The sequence below is a fragment of the Geotrypetes seraphini genome, chromosome 6 (genome assembly GCF_902459505.1).
Source record: "Geotrypetes seraphini chromosome 6, aGeoSer1.1, whole genome shotgun sequence".
Lineage (NCBI taxonomy): Eukaryota > Metazoa > Chordata > Amphibia > Gymnophiona > Dermophiidae > Geotrypetes > Geotrypetes seraphini.
The window spans coordinates 131,336,352-131,354,768 of record NC_047089.1 but is presented as its reverse complement, the minus strand read 5'-3'; the positions used below and the strand labels follow the sequence as shown (position 1 = coordinate 131,354,768).

At 45.7% G+C, this 18,417-nt stretch overlaps 1 protein-coding gene across 1 annotated transcript in view; it reads left to right on the top strand.

The window, feature by feature from the left end:
* Window positions 1-14,730, top strand: part of IPO5 (importin 5) — a 387,223-nt gene extending 372,493 nt beyond the window's left edge. Inside the window, exons 25-26 of the mRNA XM_033948411.1 lie at window positions 1,387-1,528; window positions 14,002-14,730. Coding sequence (XP_033804302.1) covers window positions 1,387-1,528; window positions 14,002-14,088 — 229 coding nt within the window. The 3' untranslated portion in view covers window positions 14,089-14,730. The remainder of the gene's footprint in view (window positions 1-1,386; window positions 1,529-14,001) is intronic.
* Window positions 14,731-18,417: the final 3,687 nt, after the last annotated feature.

Here is an 18,417-nt window from a genome sequence, read left to right as displayed (position 1 = left end):
TGTCAGCAAGTTGGCAATATAGCAACCGTGGCTGTCATGGTTGGGGGAGGAGGGAGTACAATTTATCAGACATAGAAAAAGGCATGATCATCGGCTGCTGGACCAAGGGCAGCAGCATTTTGGAAGTGGTGGAGTTTGTGAACTGTTCATGGACTGCTGCGACTAAAGTGTACCGTGAGTAGACGAATGGAACCTTTTCGATGACCCGACATGGTAATTGGGGGAGGGCAGCACGAGCCATAGATTTGAGAAGTGAACGTCAGCTGCACAGGTTGGTGCTGGTCAATCAGCATGATATCTTGGAGCAACACACCGTCCGAACAAATCAGGAAGTTTCCAGATGTGTACCCAAATCGACTGTGCAGTGAACCCTATTGCAAATGGGGCTCTGGAGCAGATGGCTGGTGACTGCGCCCATGCTCATGATGGTTCATCACTAAAAAAGGCTGTAATTTGCACAGGAGTACCAACATTGGACTTGCACCTACTGGCAGAGAGGGTTGTCTTCTCTGAGATACATTTTGAGCTCAATCAAACAGATGGACGTTGCCGTATCAGGCATGAGACTGGCAAAAACAAACATTCAGCAACCATTGTTGGATATACACAAAATTTTTATTCAATTTCTATACTGTTCTCCCAGAAGAGCTCAGAATGGTTTACATGAGTTTATTCATGTACTCAAACTGGTGGTGGCACCGTTATGGTTCAGGAAATGTTTTCTTGGTAAGGTCTGGGTCCCTTCATACCTCTGGAAGGCGCACTAAACCGATATGGGTATTTTTCCATCCTTGTCGATCAAGTACACCTGTACATTTTAACGGTCTTCCCTATGGCCGAAGGGATCTTTCAGTAGGACAATGCACCAGAATTGTTTGCAGAGTAAGTCCAAGACTTCCAGCTAAATCCCTGGCCTCTAAATTCCCCAGATCTTAACCCAAGTGAGCACATTTGGGACCACCTTGATAGATATGTTTGATTGATCTACCACCAGACAGTCATCAGCAACTGTCTGATGCACTGCAGTCTGCATGGTTCCAGATACCTCTAGCAACCATCTAGCATCTTACTGAGTCACTCCCATGGCTGCCAGAGGTGGTTATTTTGGATATTAGCAGGTGGTCATAATAGTGTGACTCAGTTCGTTGAAAAAAGCCTTCTGTGTTTATTCAGAAAAACAGGAACTTGAACTATAATTCTATAATTTATTGCATGATAATTTAATATGGAAAGATATGGGTTTACTTTAATCTTTATGCAATCATTTTAATTTGTGCAATCCTGATATAATAATTTTAGAATTTAATAAAACGTCATGTATGTTTGACATAAGGACAGCAACAATGTGACATTTTCACTGATTTGATTATTTTTTCTTTCTATCAGCAACAACCCAATTGTGCTAGGGCCAAATAACTCCAATTTACCCAAAATATTCAGCATAATTGCAGATGGTGGCATTCATGATTCTATTAAAAATGAAGATTCATGTGGAAAACGATTAGCTAATGTTGTTCGCCAAGTTCAGGTTAGTACAGTTGAATTTGTTCAAAAGTACAATTTTATTTTTTTCTTTCAATATAAAGGTTAAGGTTTCTGATACCTGGATATTAAAGTATATTTCTTTCTTGTAATATTTTAAGGTACTTTGTTCGTTTCTCCAAAAGTTAAGAATTCTAATTGTTGTATTGAAAAAATACAATAAATCGGTACAGAAATAACACTGGTTTCAATATGCTTATAACAAGTGGGGTCAGATTCCTTAAAACCATACTAATAAACATTCTGTATCGCCTGGTAGACTGGTATAGTCCTTACGAATGGGTTATATACCTCACTGCTACCAGCAGGTGGAGACTGAGAACAAACTTGTATATCAGGATAGACTCCTCCCTAGCAATCCAGTCTTCCACAGTTTCCATTAAAGCTGGTGGTAAAACTAATTTGGCTCCCCTTTTAGTACTGTTGGAATTTTGTTTTGGACTCCTGGGTTCCCCTTTTGTGCTGGATAGAGCTTAGAATGGATCCTGTTTGGGGGTCATAAGAACATAAGAATTGCCGCTGCTGGGTCAGACCAGTGGTCCATCATGCCCAGCAGTCCACTCAAGCGGCGGACCTGTGGTCAAAGACCAGTGCCCTAACTGAGAGTAGCCCTACCAGCGTATGTCCTTATTTAGCAGGAACTTGTCTAACTTTGTCTTGAATCCCTGGAGGGTGTTTTCTTCTATGATAGACTCCAGAAGAGCGTTCCAGTTTTCTACCACTTTCTTACGTTTGTACGGAATCTATCCCCTTTCAACTTTAGAGAGTGCCCTCTCATTCTCCCTACCTTGGAGAGGGTGAACAACCTGTCCTTATCTACTAAGTCCAGTGTTCTCCCCAGAAATTTTTTCCAGCCGGGTGGCATGAAAAAGTAGCCGGGTGGGGTGGGATGGGGAAATTTGGTGGTGAGGAAAATTAAGCCCCTCTTTTACTAAGGCACGCTAGCGTTTTTAGAGCACGCAAACCTCCTCACTATGCGGGAAAACTAACGCCAGCTCAGTGTTGGTATTAGCGTCTAGCGCGCGTGCTAAGCGCACGCTTAAACCACTATCGCAACTTAGTAAAAGGAGCCCTAAATGTGTACTATTTTTATTAGTTAATTATTATTATTTTCCAATGCTCAATATGACTTCCTTTTAAAATGACCAAGTCAAAATGATCTACTAAACAATAAAATTTAAAAAAATACAAAGCATACTGTACGCAGAGAAAATGTTAATTATTATTTATATTCCGCGGGTTTTCAAAGAGGTCAAGGCAGATGACTTTATGCAATGTCACCTCAGGAACAACTATACAAAAACAGTCAAATATACCCCCTCCTTTTTTGCTAAATCACAATAGCGGTTTTTAGCACAGGGAAATGCGTTGAATGCCCTGTGCTGCTCTCGATGCTCATAGGCTCCCTGCGCTAAAAACCGCTATTGTGGTTTAGTAAAAGGGGGCCATAGTGCAAAATATAGACAGCAGATATAAATTCTCAAAACGGACACATTTTGACCACTAAATTGAAAATAAAATAATTTTTCCTACCTTTTTGTCTGATGATTTCATGAGTCTCTGGTTGCATTTCCTTCTTCTGACTGTAAATCCAATATTTCTTTCTTTCTGTCCCTCCCCTTTTCTTTCTGTCTCTCTCTCTCCCCCCCTGTCTGCCTGTCTTTCTCTCTCCCCCCTGCCCCTCTCTTTATTTCTGCCTTTCTTTCTCTCTCCCCCCCCTGCCTGTCTTTCTTTCTCTCTCCCCCTGCCCCCCCCAAGCCATCGCACCGATTTCTCCACTTCCCCGATTCTTTCTCTACCCCCTAAGCCACCATGCCGATTTCTCTCTGCTGGCTCCCCGAGCCAGGCCAGACACATACAAGCGCCGGACTCACAAGATTTCACCTCTGACGTCAATTCTAATGTCGGAGAGAAAGTTTCAGGCCAGCCAGGCAGCGATTGGCTGGCCCAGAACTTCCTCTCCGACATCAGAATTGACGTCGGAGGTGAAGTCTTGTGAGTCCAGTGCTTGTACGCGCCTGGCCTGGTCAGGGAAGCAGGAAGAAAAAGAATGGAAAGGCAACGCGATTGACTCGCATTTCCTTTGCGATCTACTGGTCGATCACGATCGATCATTTGGGCACCCCTGCTGTTATGGTATCCTATCCTGACCTGAGGAAAGGCGTTTAGTCCCTAAAAAACTGCCTTATTTCCATTTTCTATTTATAAACTTTAATCAATAAAGTTACAATACTACTTGATTCTACAGTAAAGCAACAAAACAATTTTTTTTCTACCTTTTGTCATTTCTGCTTTAATCATCTTCTCTTCACTCTCTTCTTTCTATTCAGCATTTGTCCTCGCTCCCTTCCATGCAACATCTGTCCTCTCTTTGTCCTTTCCACCCAGCCTCTGCCCTCTCTCTCTATACCCCTTCCATCTACTGTCCACCCTCTCTCTGCCCCTTGCATCCAGTGTTCACCCTCTCTCTGTTTCATATGGCATCTTCCCTCTTTCTATGTCCCTTCAATAAACTTTCTATGTCCCTTCAATAAATATACCATATGCCCTTTCTCTCCTTTGTACATGATTCATTTCAGCTTCACCCCCCTCCCCTATGCTCTGGCATCTCTCTCTTCTCCTTTCCTTCCCACTCCACCCCATGGTCTGGCATCTCTATCTCTTTCACTTCTCTTCCCCCATGCCCTGGCATCTCCCTTCTCCCCTCCCCCCATATGTGCTGACATCTCTCCCCCCACCATGGTCTGGTAGCTCTTTTCCCTCCCTCCCTCCCATGGTCTTGGCATCTCAAACCTCTCCTCTCCCTTCCCTGGTCTTACTTCTCCCCTCTCTCTCCCCAATTGGGTGCTGCTGCTGCAGCAGCACTTCTCTTCCCCTCCCCAATTGGGTGCAGCAGCAGCTTTTCTCTTCCCCCTCCAAAAATTGGGTACAGCAGCATTTCTCTTCCCTTCCCCCCCAAAAAAAAAATGGGTGCAGCAACAGAACATTTCTCTTCCCCCTCCCCTCCCCCATTCGGTGCAGCAGCAGCATTTCTCTTCCCATCCCTCCCAGCTCATACACCCATCGGCAGAGTCACTAGGCAAATTGTGAGCTTCCCTCCATCGCTGACCTATTTTCCATAGGTCAGTGACAGAGGGAAGCTTACAACTTGCTGCTTTTACCTGCTTTCGGGCCTTCCTCGTTGCCGGGTCCTGCCTACTTTCTGTTTCCGCGAAGGCAGGACCCAGCAGCGAGGAAGGCCCAAAGCAAGGTAAAACCATTAACCTCAGTTTGGTTGGATAAGACTTTAGAAACTTGGTAAGCCCTACAAGTGGTTCGCTGCTAGGCACGCTGGGACAAGGCAGGGAGGACGGGGGTTTTCGTTACAGAAGTTGCACAGGCTGACATGCGCAGACAGGCCACACAAGTAGCAACTTCCCAATACCTCGAACATGAGTCCCAGCAGGATGACCATGGCCACGCATGACACCATATCGGCGTGATTTTCAATCACGCACTCGTGGCTGAAGACCGGGGGGGGCTCTTATTTTTCTTCCGCAGTACCATGCTGGCTGGCCAAGGGACTCACTGTCCGCACTGCAGCGCAACAACGAGCGCTAAGAGGAGCCAAGCACACAGACGCTAACCCCCCCCCCCCTCTTTCCAGAGGCAAACTGAAAACCAACCGTCCTACCAGCCCACCCCGCCTCCTCCTCCCCCCTCCTTAGGCACAACTCACCACGCACATAAGCTTACTTCCCTCCCTCCCTTCCTTCAACTCGCTGCCCTATCTCCCGCCCTAGCCTGCAGCGAATTGAACCCATGCTCCAGGGTTTAAAAAAATTTTGACAGCTGGGCGCTCACCTAAATTAGCTGGGCGGAGCGCCCGTATAACCCGCTAGGGAGAACACTGAAGTCTATCCCCTTCAGTACCTTGAATGTTTCAATCATGTCCCCTCTCAATCTCCTCTGTTCAAGGGAGAAGAGACCCAGTTTCTCTAATCTTTCGCTGTACGGCAGCTCCTCCAACCCTTTAACCATCTTAGTTGCTCTTCGCTGGACCCTTTCGAGTAGTACCGTCCAACCTCGGGGGTGTTAAACTCGGCAGGTCTCGTGCTGGGTCCCTCTCCCCACCTTCCTCCACCTCCCCAAATTTTTGTAGAAGTGCCTCAACAGGCGGTCTGACCCCCTGATTGGTCAGCCCTCAAGCTTTGAGAGCCATGGAGTCTGTTCTGTTTAAGTAAAAAAAAAAAAAAATCCTGTGAAGTGTGCCGGTAAAAAAAGGCTCATTTCCCTTTAAAACAGCCCTTTTCTGTGTTTTTCTCAACTAACCAGCACTTTCCCTTAAAGCTAGGGTGATTTTCAGCAGAATGAGCGCTTTTAAAGGGAAAAAGTGTGTACTGTGCTCCAGACACAAGGTACTTGCGGCTGGCCTGTGCAAGCATTATGCAGGCCGGAGTGGTGGGGCAGCCTCGTCAACAGCAGATGCTGGCGGCCAGGGCACCTGCCCCATGTACCTCGCAAATCGGCTTCAGATCGTGGGGAAGCCTGGGCTTCCCCTGACGCCCAAGCGGAAGGTTCCCCAGCCGCTGATGCTCAGGGAGAAAAGGATTCCCTTGCCACCAGAATGGCTGGGGATTCCCTTTTCGCGTCAGTCGGTTCCTCGGCCTTATCGTTAGGAAAGTCCAAGGCTTTTCAGACATGGCAGGACGCAGGAGCTCTGATTTTGGAGATTTCTGATCCAATTTCGGCGGGAACCTCCTTCTTCATTTCTGTGAGCTCGGGTGACCTTCCCCATGTTCTGGAAATACAGGGGCAAGGTATGGCAGGGTCCCCTGCTGGGGCAGAGAGTCCCTTGGGGCCGCCGGGGTTTTTCCCCCTGAATTTATGTTAGCACTTTGTAAAGCTTATGTGCTGGCAGCTGGAGGTTCTGTGTCCACTCTGGGGGGCCTCGGGGGGAGAGGGGTTTACTCTCGACGTCTTCCCCAGTGCGGCCCCATACAGTGGCGGTTTCCCCCTCTATATTCCTCTCTCATCCAAGCACCCGAGGGTCTTTTGGGATGAGGATTTTTGCCCAGAGGAGCAAGATGTAATTGATGAGGACCTGGACCTTTGGGGAGATTTTCAAGATCCTCTTGGGGGGTCAGATTCCACCAGCGAGGGGTTCAAGCACCCTTCAGCTGGCGTCTGTGGTGTGCATTTTCAGTGGGAATATCTAATGAACAGAATTTACTAACTATTCCATCCCTTAAGGTCATCAATACAAGACAACAATTTATTTTTTCTGTTACGGCACCTCAGTTATGGAACGCCCTTCCAATTTATTTAAGGGAAGAGCAGAATCTTGAGAAATTCAAAAGTAACTTAAAAACATTTCTCTTTAAAGACGCTTTTGATAATTAACAAAACTTACTGCAGCTCAGAATATTTTACTGTACTATATTACACTGTTTTTCTGTTATTCATTTTGTATTTTTCCTTTTTTGTTCTACTTTCCTATAATGATTTGTATTTCATCTCCCCCCTTTCCTTGTGTTTTTAAGTTTGTAATCGTAATTTTTTTAATATTGTTAGTTAATATGTATTGTTTTGTTTTGTATTACCTCCCAGAAACTGTAATTTTAATTTATTCATCGCTTTGAAATACGATTAAGCGATTAATCAAAACAATTATTAAACTTGAAACTTCATGAGCTAATTCTTCAGGTCTCCTCGGTTTTGCACTTTGAGGACACCATGTTGGAGCCTCTGCGTACGGAAGACCCCTTGCTTAAGGGGATCCACTCTGCTTCCCGCTTTCTTCCTATGCATCAGGATACTCGGGATATTATGCTCGCACAGTGGCAGGTGCCGGAAGTTCCCTTTCATTTTGCGTGCTCCATGGCCCGCCTGTATCCCATTCCTGAAGGGGATAGGGACACTCTGAAGTTGCCTGTGGTGGATGTGGTGGTGTCGGCCATGTTTAAGAGGCATACCGTGTCTGTTGAGGGCGGTGCGGACTTGAAGGACCCGGAGGAACTTAAGTTGGAGTCCCTCCTTAAACAGAGTTTTAATGTGACAGCTCAGGCATTCCAGGAGGCGACGTGTGGAAGGCTGGTGGCTCATGCGTGTTTTCGCTGGGCCGAGCATGTGTATGACAGTAAAACAGGATTGGGAATTGCTCAAGCGCGAGGTGGCAAAGATTGAGTTGGGTGCTTCTTATTTTTCAGATGCCATATATGACCTCATGCGAACTTCTACCAAGTCTTTGGCGTTTGCAGTGGCAGCTCGCCGTACCTTGTGGCTTTGCGCTTGGTCGGCGGATTCGGTCTCCAAAGCTAAGTTGACAAAGTTTCCTTTTAAGGGTGCTTTCTTGTTTGGTGAGGACCTGGACAAGTTGATTCAGACTCTCACCGATTCTAAAGTGCCTTGTTTGCCTGAGGATAGGCCTAGGCCACTGGCTCGAGGTGGTGGTGCTCGTGGGCGTGATTTCTGCCATTTCCGCCCTGATCGAGGGGCTTTCTCTTTTCAGTCTCCTGGGCTCTCTAGAGACAGGGTCTTCCAGCGCATGCAGTCCTTTTGTGGGGCCCGCCGGGATGCGGGTAGCGCCCCCGCCACCTGTCCTGCCCAATTACTCCTTGCCGGCACCCGGCTGCAAGAATTTTCTATGAAATAGGCAGACATCACGTCTGACCAGTGGGTTCTGGAGGTGATTCGGGACGGCTATGCTCTGGAGTTTGCCCGTTCCTTGCCAGATCGTTTTCTTGTTTCTCCCTCGCAGGTGGCGTGGAAACAGCAGGCCTTTCGCCAGACCCTTCAAAGATTGTTTGATCTCCATGGTGGTTCCATTTCCCCCATGGGAGTGGGGCACAGGTTGGTACTCGATTTACTTTGTGGTGCCAAAGAAAGAAGGGACCTTTCAACCCATCCTGGATTTGAAGGGGGTCAACAGGGCTCTTCATGTGCCTTCCTTTCGCATGGAAACTCTGCGGTCTGTGATTCTGGCGGTTCAGCTGGGGGAGATTTTGACCTCCCTAGATCTGACAGAGGCCTACGTGCACATTCCTATTCGGGCCTCCCATCATCGCTTCCTGTGCTTTGCGGTCTTGGAGCAACATTATCAGTTCTGTGCACTTCCCTTTGGTCTGGCCACGGCTCCGTGGATGTTCACCAAGGTGATGGTGGTCGTCACGGCAGCATTGTGAAGAGAGGGCATTCTAGTTCATCCTTACCTTGACCACTGGTTGATTCGAGCGAAGTCGTTCCAGGAGAGCACCCGGGTCACGACTCGAGTGGTGGAGTTTCTGCAGTCACTGGGATGGGTGTTCAACCTTTCCAAGAGCTAGTTGTCTCCATCTCAGTGCCTGGAGTATCTAGGAGTGCTGTTCGACACCTCCTTAGGGAAGATCTTCCTTCCGGAGGCCCGGTAAGCAAATTTCAATCTCAGATTTGCCTGCTTATGGCATCATGGTGTCCTTGGGCGCAGGATTTCCTCCAAGTCTTGGGGTCAGTGGCAGCTTCACTCAATGTAGTGAGGTGGTCGCAGGCCCACATGGGTCCTCTTCAGTATGCTCTTCTTCAGAGGTGGTTGCCTCAGAAGCACAGTCTGGATCATCCTGTTACGCTTCCGGGCTTGGCTTGGCGCAGTCTTCGTTGGTGGTCCCAGACCTCCCATCTTGTACAAGGGGCGAGTCTGGACCAGAAGCAGTGGACGGTGCTCATCGATGCCAGTCTTCTCGGTTGGTCAGCTCAGTGTTTAGGTCACTCAGCTCCAGGCACCTGGTCCACGGAGAAAGCTTCTTGGTCGATCAATGTCTTGGAGACCAGAGCCATCCTCTGGCGCTGTTAGCCTTCCAGTCCTTTCTGATGGGCAAGTGAGTTAGGGTTCTGTCAGACAGTGCCACGGCGGTGGCTCATGTCAATCATAAGGGGGGCACCAGGAGCACTTTGGTAGCACAAGAGGCGGCTCTTCTCATGGTCTGGATGGAGTCTTATCTTCAAGACATATCAACATCCCACATAGCCGGAGTGGAGAATGTTCAAGCGGACTTCCTAAGTCATCACGTGCTAGATCCCGGAGAGTGGTGTCTAAGCCCTGTGGCCTTTCAGTTGCTAGCGCAATCTTGGGATCAGCCCCTCATGGACCCGATAGCCACAAGTGTCAACACCAGAACGCCCTACTTCTTCAGTCATCGCAGAGATGGTCAAGCCGAGGGTCTGGATGCTCTGGTTCAACCATGGCCAACGGAGGGGCTATTGTATATGTTCCCTCCATGGCCATTAGTGGGCAGTGTTCTTCTCCACATACTTCTCCATCCATGCCTCGTGGTTCTGGTGGCTCTGGATTGGCCTTGACCGTGGTACGCGGATCTGGTGAGGCATCTGGTGGCGGATCCTCTTCCTCTGCCTCTCTTGATGACCTTCTGACTCAGGGTCCCATTCCAATGTTAGACCTGTGTTCCTTTTGTTTTAAGGCTTGGTTCTTGAAAAGGAACGCCTAAGTAAGAAGGGGTATTCAGATAAAGTGATCTCTACTCTCTTGGGGTCCCGGAGTCTTTCTACCTCTCGGGCTTATGTGAGGGCTTGGCGTCTATTTGAGGAGTGGTGTAATGTGCGTGGAGTGGTCTCTTTTCGCACTTCCCTGCCTAAATCTTAGAGTTACATTACATTAGGGACTTCTATTCCGCCTATACCTTGCAGTTCAAGGCGGATTCTTGCAGGATGGCCTGGACAGGGGTCTGGCTTGGCCTTCTCTCCAGGTTCAGCTTGTGGCCTTGTCAGCCTTTTGTGGGTTGTTGAAGGGTCAGCATTTCACTGCCATTCCTGATGTGATTCGCTTCTTGCGGGTGGCCAAATTGCTCAAGCCTCCCATATGACCCTCTGTTCCATCTTGGGATCTGAATCTGGTTCTGTCAGTTCTAGTACACCCACCTTTTGAACTGTTGGGCGACTGTTCTTTGAAGGACTTTACTATAAAGGCGGTCTTCTTGGTGGTCATTACTTCTGTTAGACGTGTTCCTGAGCTTCAGGCTTTCTCTTGTAGGGCCCCTTTCTTGGAGTTTTCTAGGGAGCGGGTTGTCTTGAGATCTATTCCTTCCTTTCTGCCAAAGGTAGTTTCTCCTTTTCATGTCAATCAGGCAGTGGTCTTACCTGCTAATTTTCTTTCTGTTAGCCTGTAGACTGGTATAGTCCCCCACCCTATATGTCTTTGTGCAGTGATTGCGGGTTTTTGTTTTGCTCACATGCAGATTTTGTGTTTTCTGCGGGTTCTAGTATTTTTCTAGGGCCGGGGAGAAATAAGAACAGCGGCTATGGCTCAGCTGGCATAGCTGGTGAGCTGTGGAGATGTTTTCTATACCAGGATTAAGTTCTTCATAAGTTCCAACAGTTGTTTACAGATGTTTGTTGTTTTTCCACTCCTGTTCGGAGTGTGTTATACTGTTTTCAGTTGAAGTCTTTCCTAGGTTCTGCTTGGCTATTCAGCAGAATGGATTGCTAGTGGGGGAGTCTATCCTGATATACAAGTTTGTTCTCAGTCTCCACCTGCTGGTAGCAGTGAGGTATATAACTGGTCCCACCCAGTGTATCCCAAGATTCACCATGTAAGGCAGGACACTACCATTTTGAATATGGTGCTGGAAGCAGGAGCAAGTGGGCATCTATTCTGCTGTTTTGAGGTATAGGTCTGGGGGATTGGGAAAGGGTTTGTGCGGGTTGCCACTGAAATCAGGGTGGTTGGTGGTTTTTTTTTTAATTGGGGACAGGAGGGGTCTGATCAGGAGGGGGGGGGTCTATTTGACTAGGGTATTTGTGTTGATATTTGGTATGGGAGATGGATTGGAGGGGTAAGAGCCTCATTGGAACCACAAGAGAGAGATTTTATTTTTTACTGTTGGGAGACAGGAATATTGTGTCAAGAAGAGGGAGGGAAACTAGACAGAGGCCCTGCAGACAGCTGGTTTGGGATGCTGGAAATGTTTGTGTGCCACCCTTCCTGTTAATGCATGAGTCAATTACCACTTAGACACTGCCAGTAAAAGTGATGTTTATCAATGAGCTACGGATTACTGCTTTGATTTTAATGTGGCAGTAATTTCCATGCAAATTGATTATAGTATGCCGCGATAATTTTGCAGTAAAGTGCAGGCTCTACCACAGTTTTCTGCATGGGCCCCATCGTTTTCTTGACCACCACTATACATTAAGCAAAGGTTTTTGAAGCATTGTCCATAGTATCTCCAAGACCTTTTTTCATGCTGCTGATGATACCTAAAAGGGAACCCAGCCTCTATCAATATATAGTTGAAATTTTTTCTCCCTATGTACTTTCTACTTGTACATAAAATTCAATCTGCCATTAAAACACCCAGACCCTGGTATTGCAAAGTAGAAGGGCAGAATATTATTCCCCAGATAATTTAATATGTTACACATTTAAATAGGAGAAATACAACAAAGAACTTTAAGTTAAATGGTTATTCTATAGATAATAATAATAATTTTATTTTTATATACCGCCAAAGCCATAAAAAGTTTGAGGCGGTTTACAACAAGAAGCACTTGACAATCAGTGAAGAGGTCAACAATTCAAAGACATCTATACAATCTTATATAATGGAAGAAGTAGAAAGCTATATAGTTCTTAAGGTTAATGGTTGAATTTGCAGTGCTATAAAATTCTTAGTTTACAAATCGATTGAACAAACTCATTTTTATCAATTTTCTAAAATTGAGATAGGCTGAGGAGTGCGTGATAACGTTACTCAGCCAATCGTTCCATTTGCCTGCCTGGAAGGCAAGGGTTCTGGGCAGGAATCTTTTATAGTGGCAGGCCTTTATTGTTGGGTAGGTGAACAGATGTATTTTTCGTGTGGGCCTAATAGAACTTGCCAGATTAAATTGGGAAACTAGGTAAGTGGGGGCCAGACCACGTATTGATTTATAACACAAACAAGAGAACTTAAACAGAATTTGCGCCTCCAGGGGCAGCCAGTGATCCCATTTCTTCAGCCCAAAGATCAGTCAGATTGCTGAATTTTGAAAGACTCTGAGTCTTAGAATGGTTTTTTTGAAGGATCCCAAGTAAATGATGTTGCAATAATCGAGCATGCTTAAGATGGAAGATTGAACCAGTAAGCGGAAAGATGCTGCATCAAAGTATTTTCTGATGGTTCTGAGTTTCCAAAGTAACAAGAAGCATTTTTTAACCAGTAAATCTGTGTGAGCATTTAGAGTAAGGTGGCGGTCCAGAGTCACTCTCAGAATTTTAATGGAATGGTCAATAGGGAAGACCTGACCGTTCAAGGAGATCAATGAGTCTTTGATTTTGTTGTTAGGCCTTGCCAGGAAAAATTTAGTTTGTCTGTGTTTAGCTTCAATTTGAAGTCGGTCATCCATAGTTCAATTTGTTCTAGAATGAATGATAAGTGAATCTTTGTCTCGGAGGTCAGAGTAGTAAATGGAATAACTATGGTGATATCAGCATAGATATAAAATTTAATCAATATACATACATCAAAAACCATTAAACAATCAGACTGGTTAGACTATAGATTAAAATCCTCTCCTAATAGAATTCCAATTTTAATCTGTAGGATTCAAATTTTATCTGTGGGGGCAAGCCTCAGATCATGGAGTAGATATTTCCCATATTTGGGATTTCTTCAAGCAGAAGAAACCATCTTCTCTTGCACTCCTTTTAACATCATAAGCTTGAGACCCACCTCCCGAGTGGACACCTATAGATAAGATATGAATTTCAAATCATAAAATCAAAGAAGCTTTTTTAGAATAGGTTTTAAATTGTGAATGAAATAAATAGCTAATAAGATAAGATAAGAAATCCCAAATATGGGAAAGATCTACTCCATGATCTGAGGCTTGCCCCCACAGATAAAATTTGAATCATACAGATTAAAATTGGAATTTCATCACAATAGGATTTTTATCTATAGTCTACTAACCAGTCTGATTGTTTAATGGTTTTTAATGTATACACATTTAAATAGGTGCATTTATTTGTAATTTTGTGCAATACACTGAAATATATGAACAAATTGACTCTTTCATAAACAGCAGTCTTAGAACATAAGAGTTGCCATAGTAGGACAGACCGAATGTCTATCAAGCCCAGTATCCTATATCCAATAGTGGCAAACCCAGTAACATGGCAAAATCCCAAGGAATAAAACAGATTTTATGCTGCTTATCTTAAGAATAAGCAGTAGACTTTCCCAAGCCATCTCAATAATGGATTATGGATTTTTAGTTTAGGAAATTATCCAGACCTTTTTAGTTTAGAAAATTATCCAAACCTTTATAAAACCCTGCTAAACTAAGTGCTTTCACCACATTCTCTGCCACTGTATAAAACTACTGGCTGATATTGATAGCACATGTATAAATATGTGTTCTGTTGTGCTGATTTAAAGAGATTTGGTGTCATTTTTTTGGGGGGGATGATAACTGGGTCAGTAAAACTTATACATTTTTGTTTTGTAGGCATCTGGAGGATTATGGACAGAATGCATATCGCAGCTCAATGCTGCACAGCAGAAAGCCCTACAGGACCTACTGAGCACTGCTTGAAGGGCGTTATCACCTAACTCCAAATAAACTTATTTCTTTAGTTTTCTTTGGTTTATTTTCTGAACGAAATGAACTGTAGTGCGTGTAGGATATTCTTCTGCAGACCACAGACGGTGTTGGCAGCAGGAAGTGCCGTGCTTGAGAGAGGTGTTTAAATGGATGCCCGTTACAAAAACTGAAGATGTTCCTTATAAAAGTCTGCAAATGTCACCGAAAGAGTATTTTTCTACCTATAAAGTTCACTTCTCCTAATGATTTGATTAAAGTGAAACCAGCTTCATTTTATTAGAAATGAAGAAGTGTAAACCACTTTTAGACCTTAGTGAAACCGACATAGAAGAGCATTATATTAGGCAAAACATTCAGCACATCTAATGTTAATTATATTAATTGGGAGAGTGAATATTTTTTTAGGATAGAAGTGAGGCCACCTACCCAGTAAAGCAGTAGATCGAAAATTGGGAATGAAAAGTATATCAAGCATGAAGATTCATATTGACGTCACGTTCAGTATTTTTTCCCAAAAGGCTTGTGACTCAATGTGGAAAGTCATTATCTTCAGGCCCTTGAATGTGAAGTGTCTTTTGGCATGTCTGGCAGTATCTCTTCACTCCTCAATAAACAAGGTTGATATACAAGAAACTGTCTCTGCAAAGGTTTAATGCTCTCTGGATGTTATTCATTCATGTAGTAAAAGCTAGAGAATGAAAGGGGGACAAATTTGTCCCTGTCCCCGCAGGAACTTAATTGTCCCGTCCTCGCGAGTTTTGTCACTGTCTCATTCTTGTAAGCTCTGCCTCAAACACTTATGATTTTAAAGTATTTGAGGCTTGTGCAGATGAGGACAGAGCTTGCAGAAATGGGGCAGGGATGGGACAGGAAAATGAGTTCCCTTGGGGATGGGGAAAAATTGTCATTCTCTAGTACACTGTTCTTCAACCGCTGGTCTGCGGACCAGTGCCGGTCCGCAGGAAATTTCTGCCAGTCTGCACAGGGCCGGCAAGATTAAAGTGACCTTAGGTCCGTTTTCAGACCTCCTGTTCCGTTGTCCCCACACACAGCTTCGGGACAGCATCCCGAAGCTGTGCTCGGGGACAACAGGACAGGCGATCATTTCCTTTCCTTCCTTCCTTTCCCCGGGTCCCCTTCTCTTATCGCCCTGCCGCTGCTGCTAAAACCAACAGGAAGTCTTCTTTCTGACGTCAATTCTGACGTCGGAGAGGATGTTCTGGGCCAGCCAATCGCTGCCTGGCTGGCCCAGAATGTCCTCTCCAATGTCAGAATTGACGTCGGAAAGAAGACTTCCTGTCTGCTTTAGCAGCAGCGGCAGGGCAGTAAGAGCAGGGGAAAGGAAGGAGGGAGGCTCTTTTTTTTTTTTTTTTGTAGGGCAGGGAGGGAAGGTGGTAGGCAGGCAAGCAGGCTTTGGCCAGGGAGGGAGGGAGAGAGATAGACAGGCAAACAGGCTGGCTTTGGGGGTTGGGGTGGGATAAAGTGTGGAAGGCTGTGAGAGGGACATAGGAAGGAGGCACTGGGGGAGGGAGAGAGGTAGACAGGCTGGCTTCGGGGTGGGATAAAGTGTGGAAGGCTGTGAGAAGGATATAGGAAGGAGGCACTGGGGGCACTAAAGATATATGAAGGAGGCACTGGGGACACTAAAGACATAGGAAAGAGGCACTGGGGGCACTAAAAACAGGAAGGGGCACTAAGGACATGGGAAGGAGGCATTTGGGGCACTAAAGACATGGGAAGGAGGCACTGGGGGCACTAAGGACATAGGAAGGAAAGAGGGAGGGATTAGAAAGGGACAATTCTTGGGCCTGAGTGCAGAAAGAAAGAAATGAAAGAAAGGATACACAGACAGAAGGAAACGCAACCAGCGACTTATGAAATCACCAGACAGCAAAGGTAGGAAAAATTATTTTATTTTCAATTTAGTGATCAAAATGTGTCAGTTTAGAGAATTTATATCTGCTGTTTATATTTTGCACTATATTTGTCTATTTTTCTATAGTTACTGAGGTGACCGAGCTCCCGGAGATGGGGCGGAAACGGGGTTTTTAAATTTTAGTCCTAGTAGTTTGCCGGTACACAAAATAATTCTTTTATTTCTGCCGGTCCACGGGTGTAAAAAGGTTGAAAAACATTGCTCTAGTAAAAGCCAAGTGGTAAATCTTGAAAGGGTCCATTTTAATATGCTACATTTTTCACTATCCACTTATAGGTTTCAAAATTCATACTTTTTTTGAGCCATCCCAATTTTTTAAAATAAGTACTACTATGGACAGTGAATATATTATAAGTATAAATATTAGAGCAGATTTAACACAGAAACAGAATAGGTTACAGATGAAGACCATATGGCCTATCCAGTCTGCCCATCCATATCATCTACTGGGCTGTACAATCTCCTGTCTCAGTGATTCCATGCTTGCCCCATGCTTTCTTGATTCCATATACCATCCTCATTTTCACCACCTCCATTGAGAAGCCATTCCAAAAATCCATCACCCTTTTAAAAACATGTTTTTAGATTTCTAGAGTCTTTCCCCTTCTCCGTCATTTTATAATTCTTTATTGCAGGGCTTCTTTTTTTCTGAGAGCTTATCCACATATGCATTTATACCATGAAGGTATTTAAGTGTCTCTATCATATTTCCCCTCTCCAGCCTTTCTGCCAAAGAATAGATATTTAGGGGTCCTACTGAGCTGCAGTAAGCACTAACGTACACGTACCACAGCTTAAAATAGCTTATTGCAGGATTTACTCAGGCCTATCTCTCCTGAGCTCTCCCCAGTCTGAGGAGCCCTAGCGGCTTTAGCCTTTCCTCATAGGGAAGTTGTCCTATTTGTTGTTTTTGTCGCCTTTTTATGTATCTCTCCTAATTTCTCTATATGTTTTTTTGAGATGCGTCAACTAGAATTGCATACAGTATTCAAGGTGCAGTCACACAATGGAGCGATACAGCAATACAAGGGTATTACAACATTTTCATCTTTGTTTTCCATTCCTTTCTTGATGATTTCTAACATTCTATTTGTTTTCTTAGCTATCGTAGCACACTAAGCTGAGGGTTTCAACGTATCCTCAGTGATGACACCTAGATCCTTTTCCTGGGTGGTAATTCCTAAATCGGAACCCTGCAACACATAGCTATAGTTCGGGTTCCTCTTTCCCACATACATCTCTTTGCACTTTTTCACATTAAACATCATCTGCTATTTTGATGCCCAGTCTTGCAAGGCCTTCTTGCAATTTTCACAATCCTCTTGCGATTTAACAACTTTGAACAACTTTGTTATCAGCAAGTTTAGTTATCTTGCTAGTTATTCCCATCTGTAGATCATCGATAAATGTTAGAAAAGCAGCAGTCCCAGCAGAGACCCCCGGGGAACCTCACTAAATTAACATTTAACCCTACCCCATAGGCACTGGAATGGAGGGGCCACAGGTCCGTGGCCTCCCCCAAAATTGCCACTTACTTTTATCCCTGGTGGTCCCAGTGGCGCAGCAGGCAGGAGCGAGCTTTCCTCGCTCCTGCCCCACTGCTAACCTGATCATCATGGCTGGTTTCTTCTGCCACTGAGCGGCAATGAGCGGAAGCACGCTTTGGTGTTCCTGCTCGGTGCTCAGCGGCTTCTTTGATTGGCTCCTGCGAATCGCAAGAATTCGTGGGAGCCAGTCAAAGAAACTGCTGAGCGCCAAGCAGGAATACCAAAGTGTGCTCTCATTCATTGCCGCTCAGCAGCAGAAGAAACCAGCCACGAAGACCAGGTTAGCAGCAGGGCAGGAGCGAGGAAAGATCACTCCTGCCTGGTGCACCATTGGACCACCAGGCCAGAGGAGGTAGGAGGATGGGGCCGAGTGCAGAGTCTGACCAGGAGGAGGCTAGGTGCAGTGCATAATGGGGGGAGGAGAGAAGGGCTGGGTGCAGAGTCTGGCAGGAGGGGGAGAAGTGTAGTCTGACGAGGGTGGTTGGGTGCAGAGTCTGACGGGATGGCTGGGTGCAGAGTCTGACGGGAGGGGTGGCTGGGTGCAGAGTCTGATGGGGTGGCTGGGTGCAGAGTGACAGGGGGTGGCTGGGTGCAGAGTCTGATGGGGGGTGGCTAGGTGCAGAGTCTGACGGGGGTGGCTGGGTGCAGAGTCTGACGGGGGGTGGCTGGGTGCAGAGTCTGACGGGGGGTGGCTGGGTGCAGAGTGACGGGGATGGCTGGGTGCAGAGTCTGATGGGTGGCTGGGTGCAGAGCCTGACAGAGTGGGGATGGAGGGGGCTGGGTGCAGAGCCTGACAGGGAGAGGCAAGGTTTAGGGAGTTGAGAAGGCAGGGAGGAC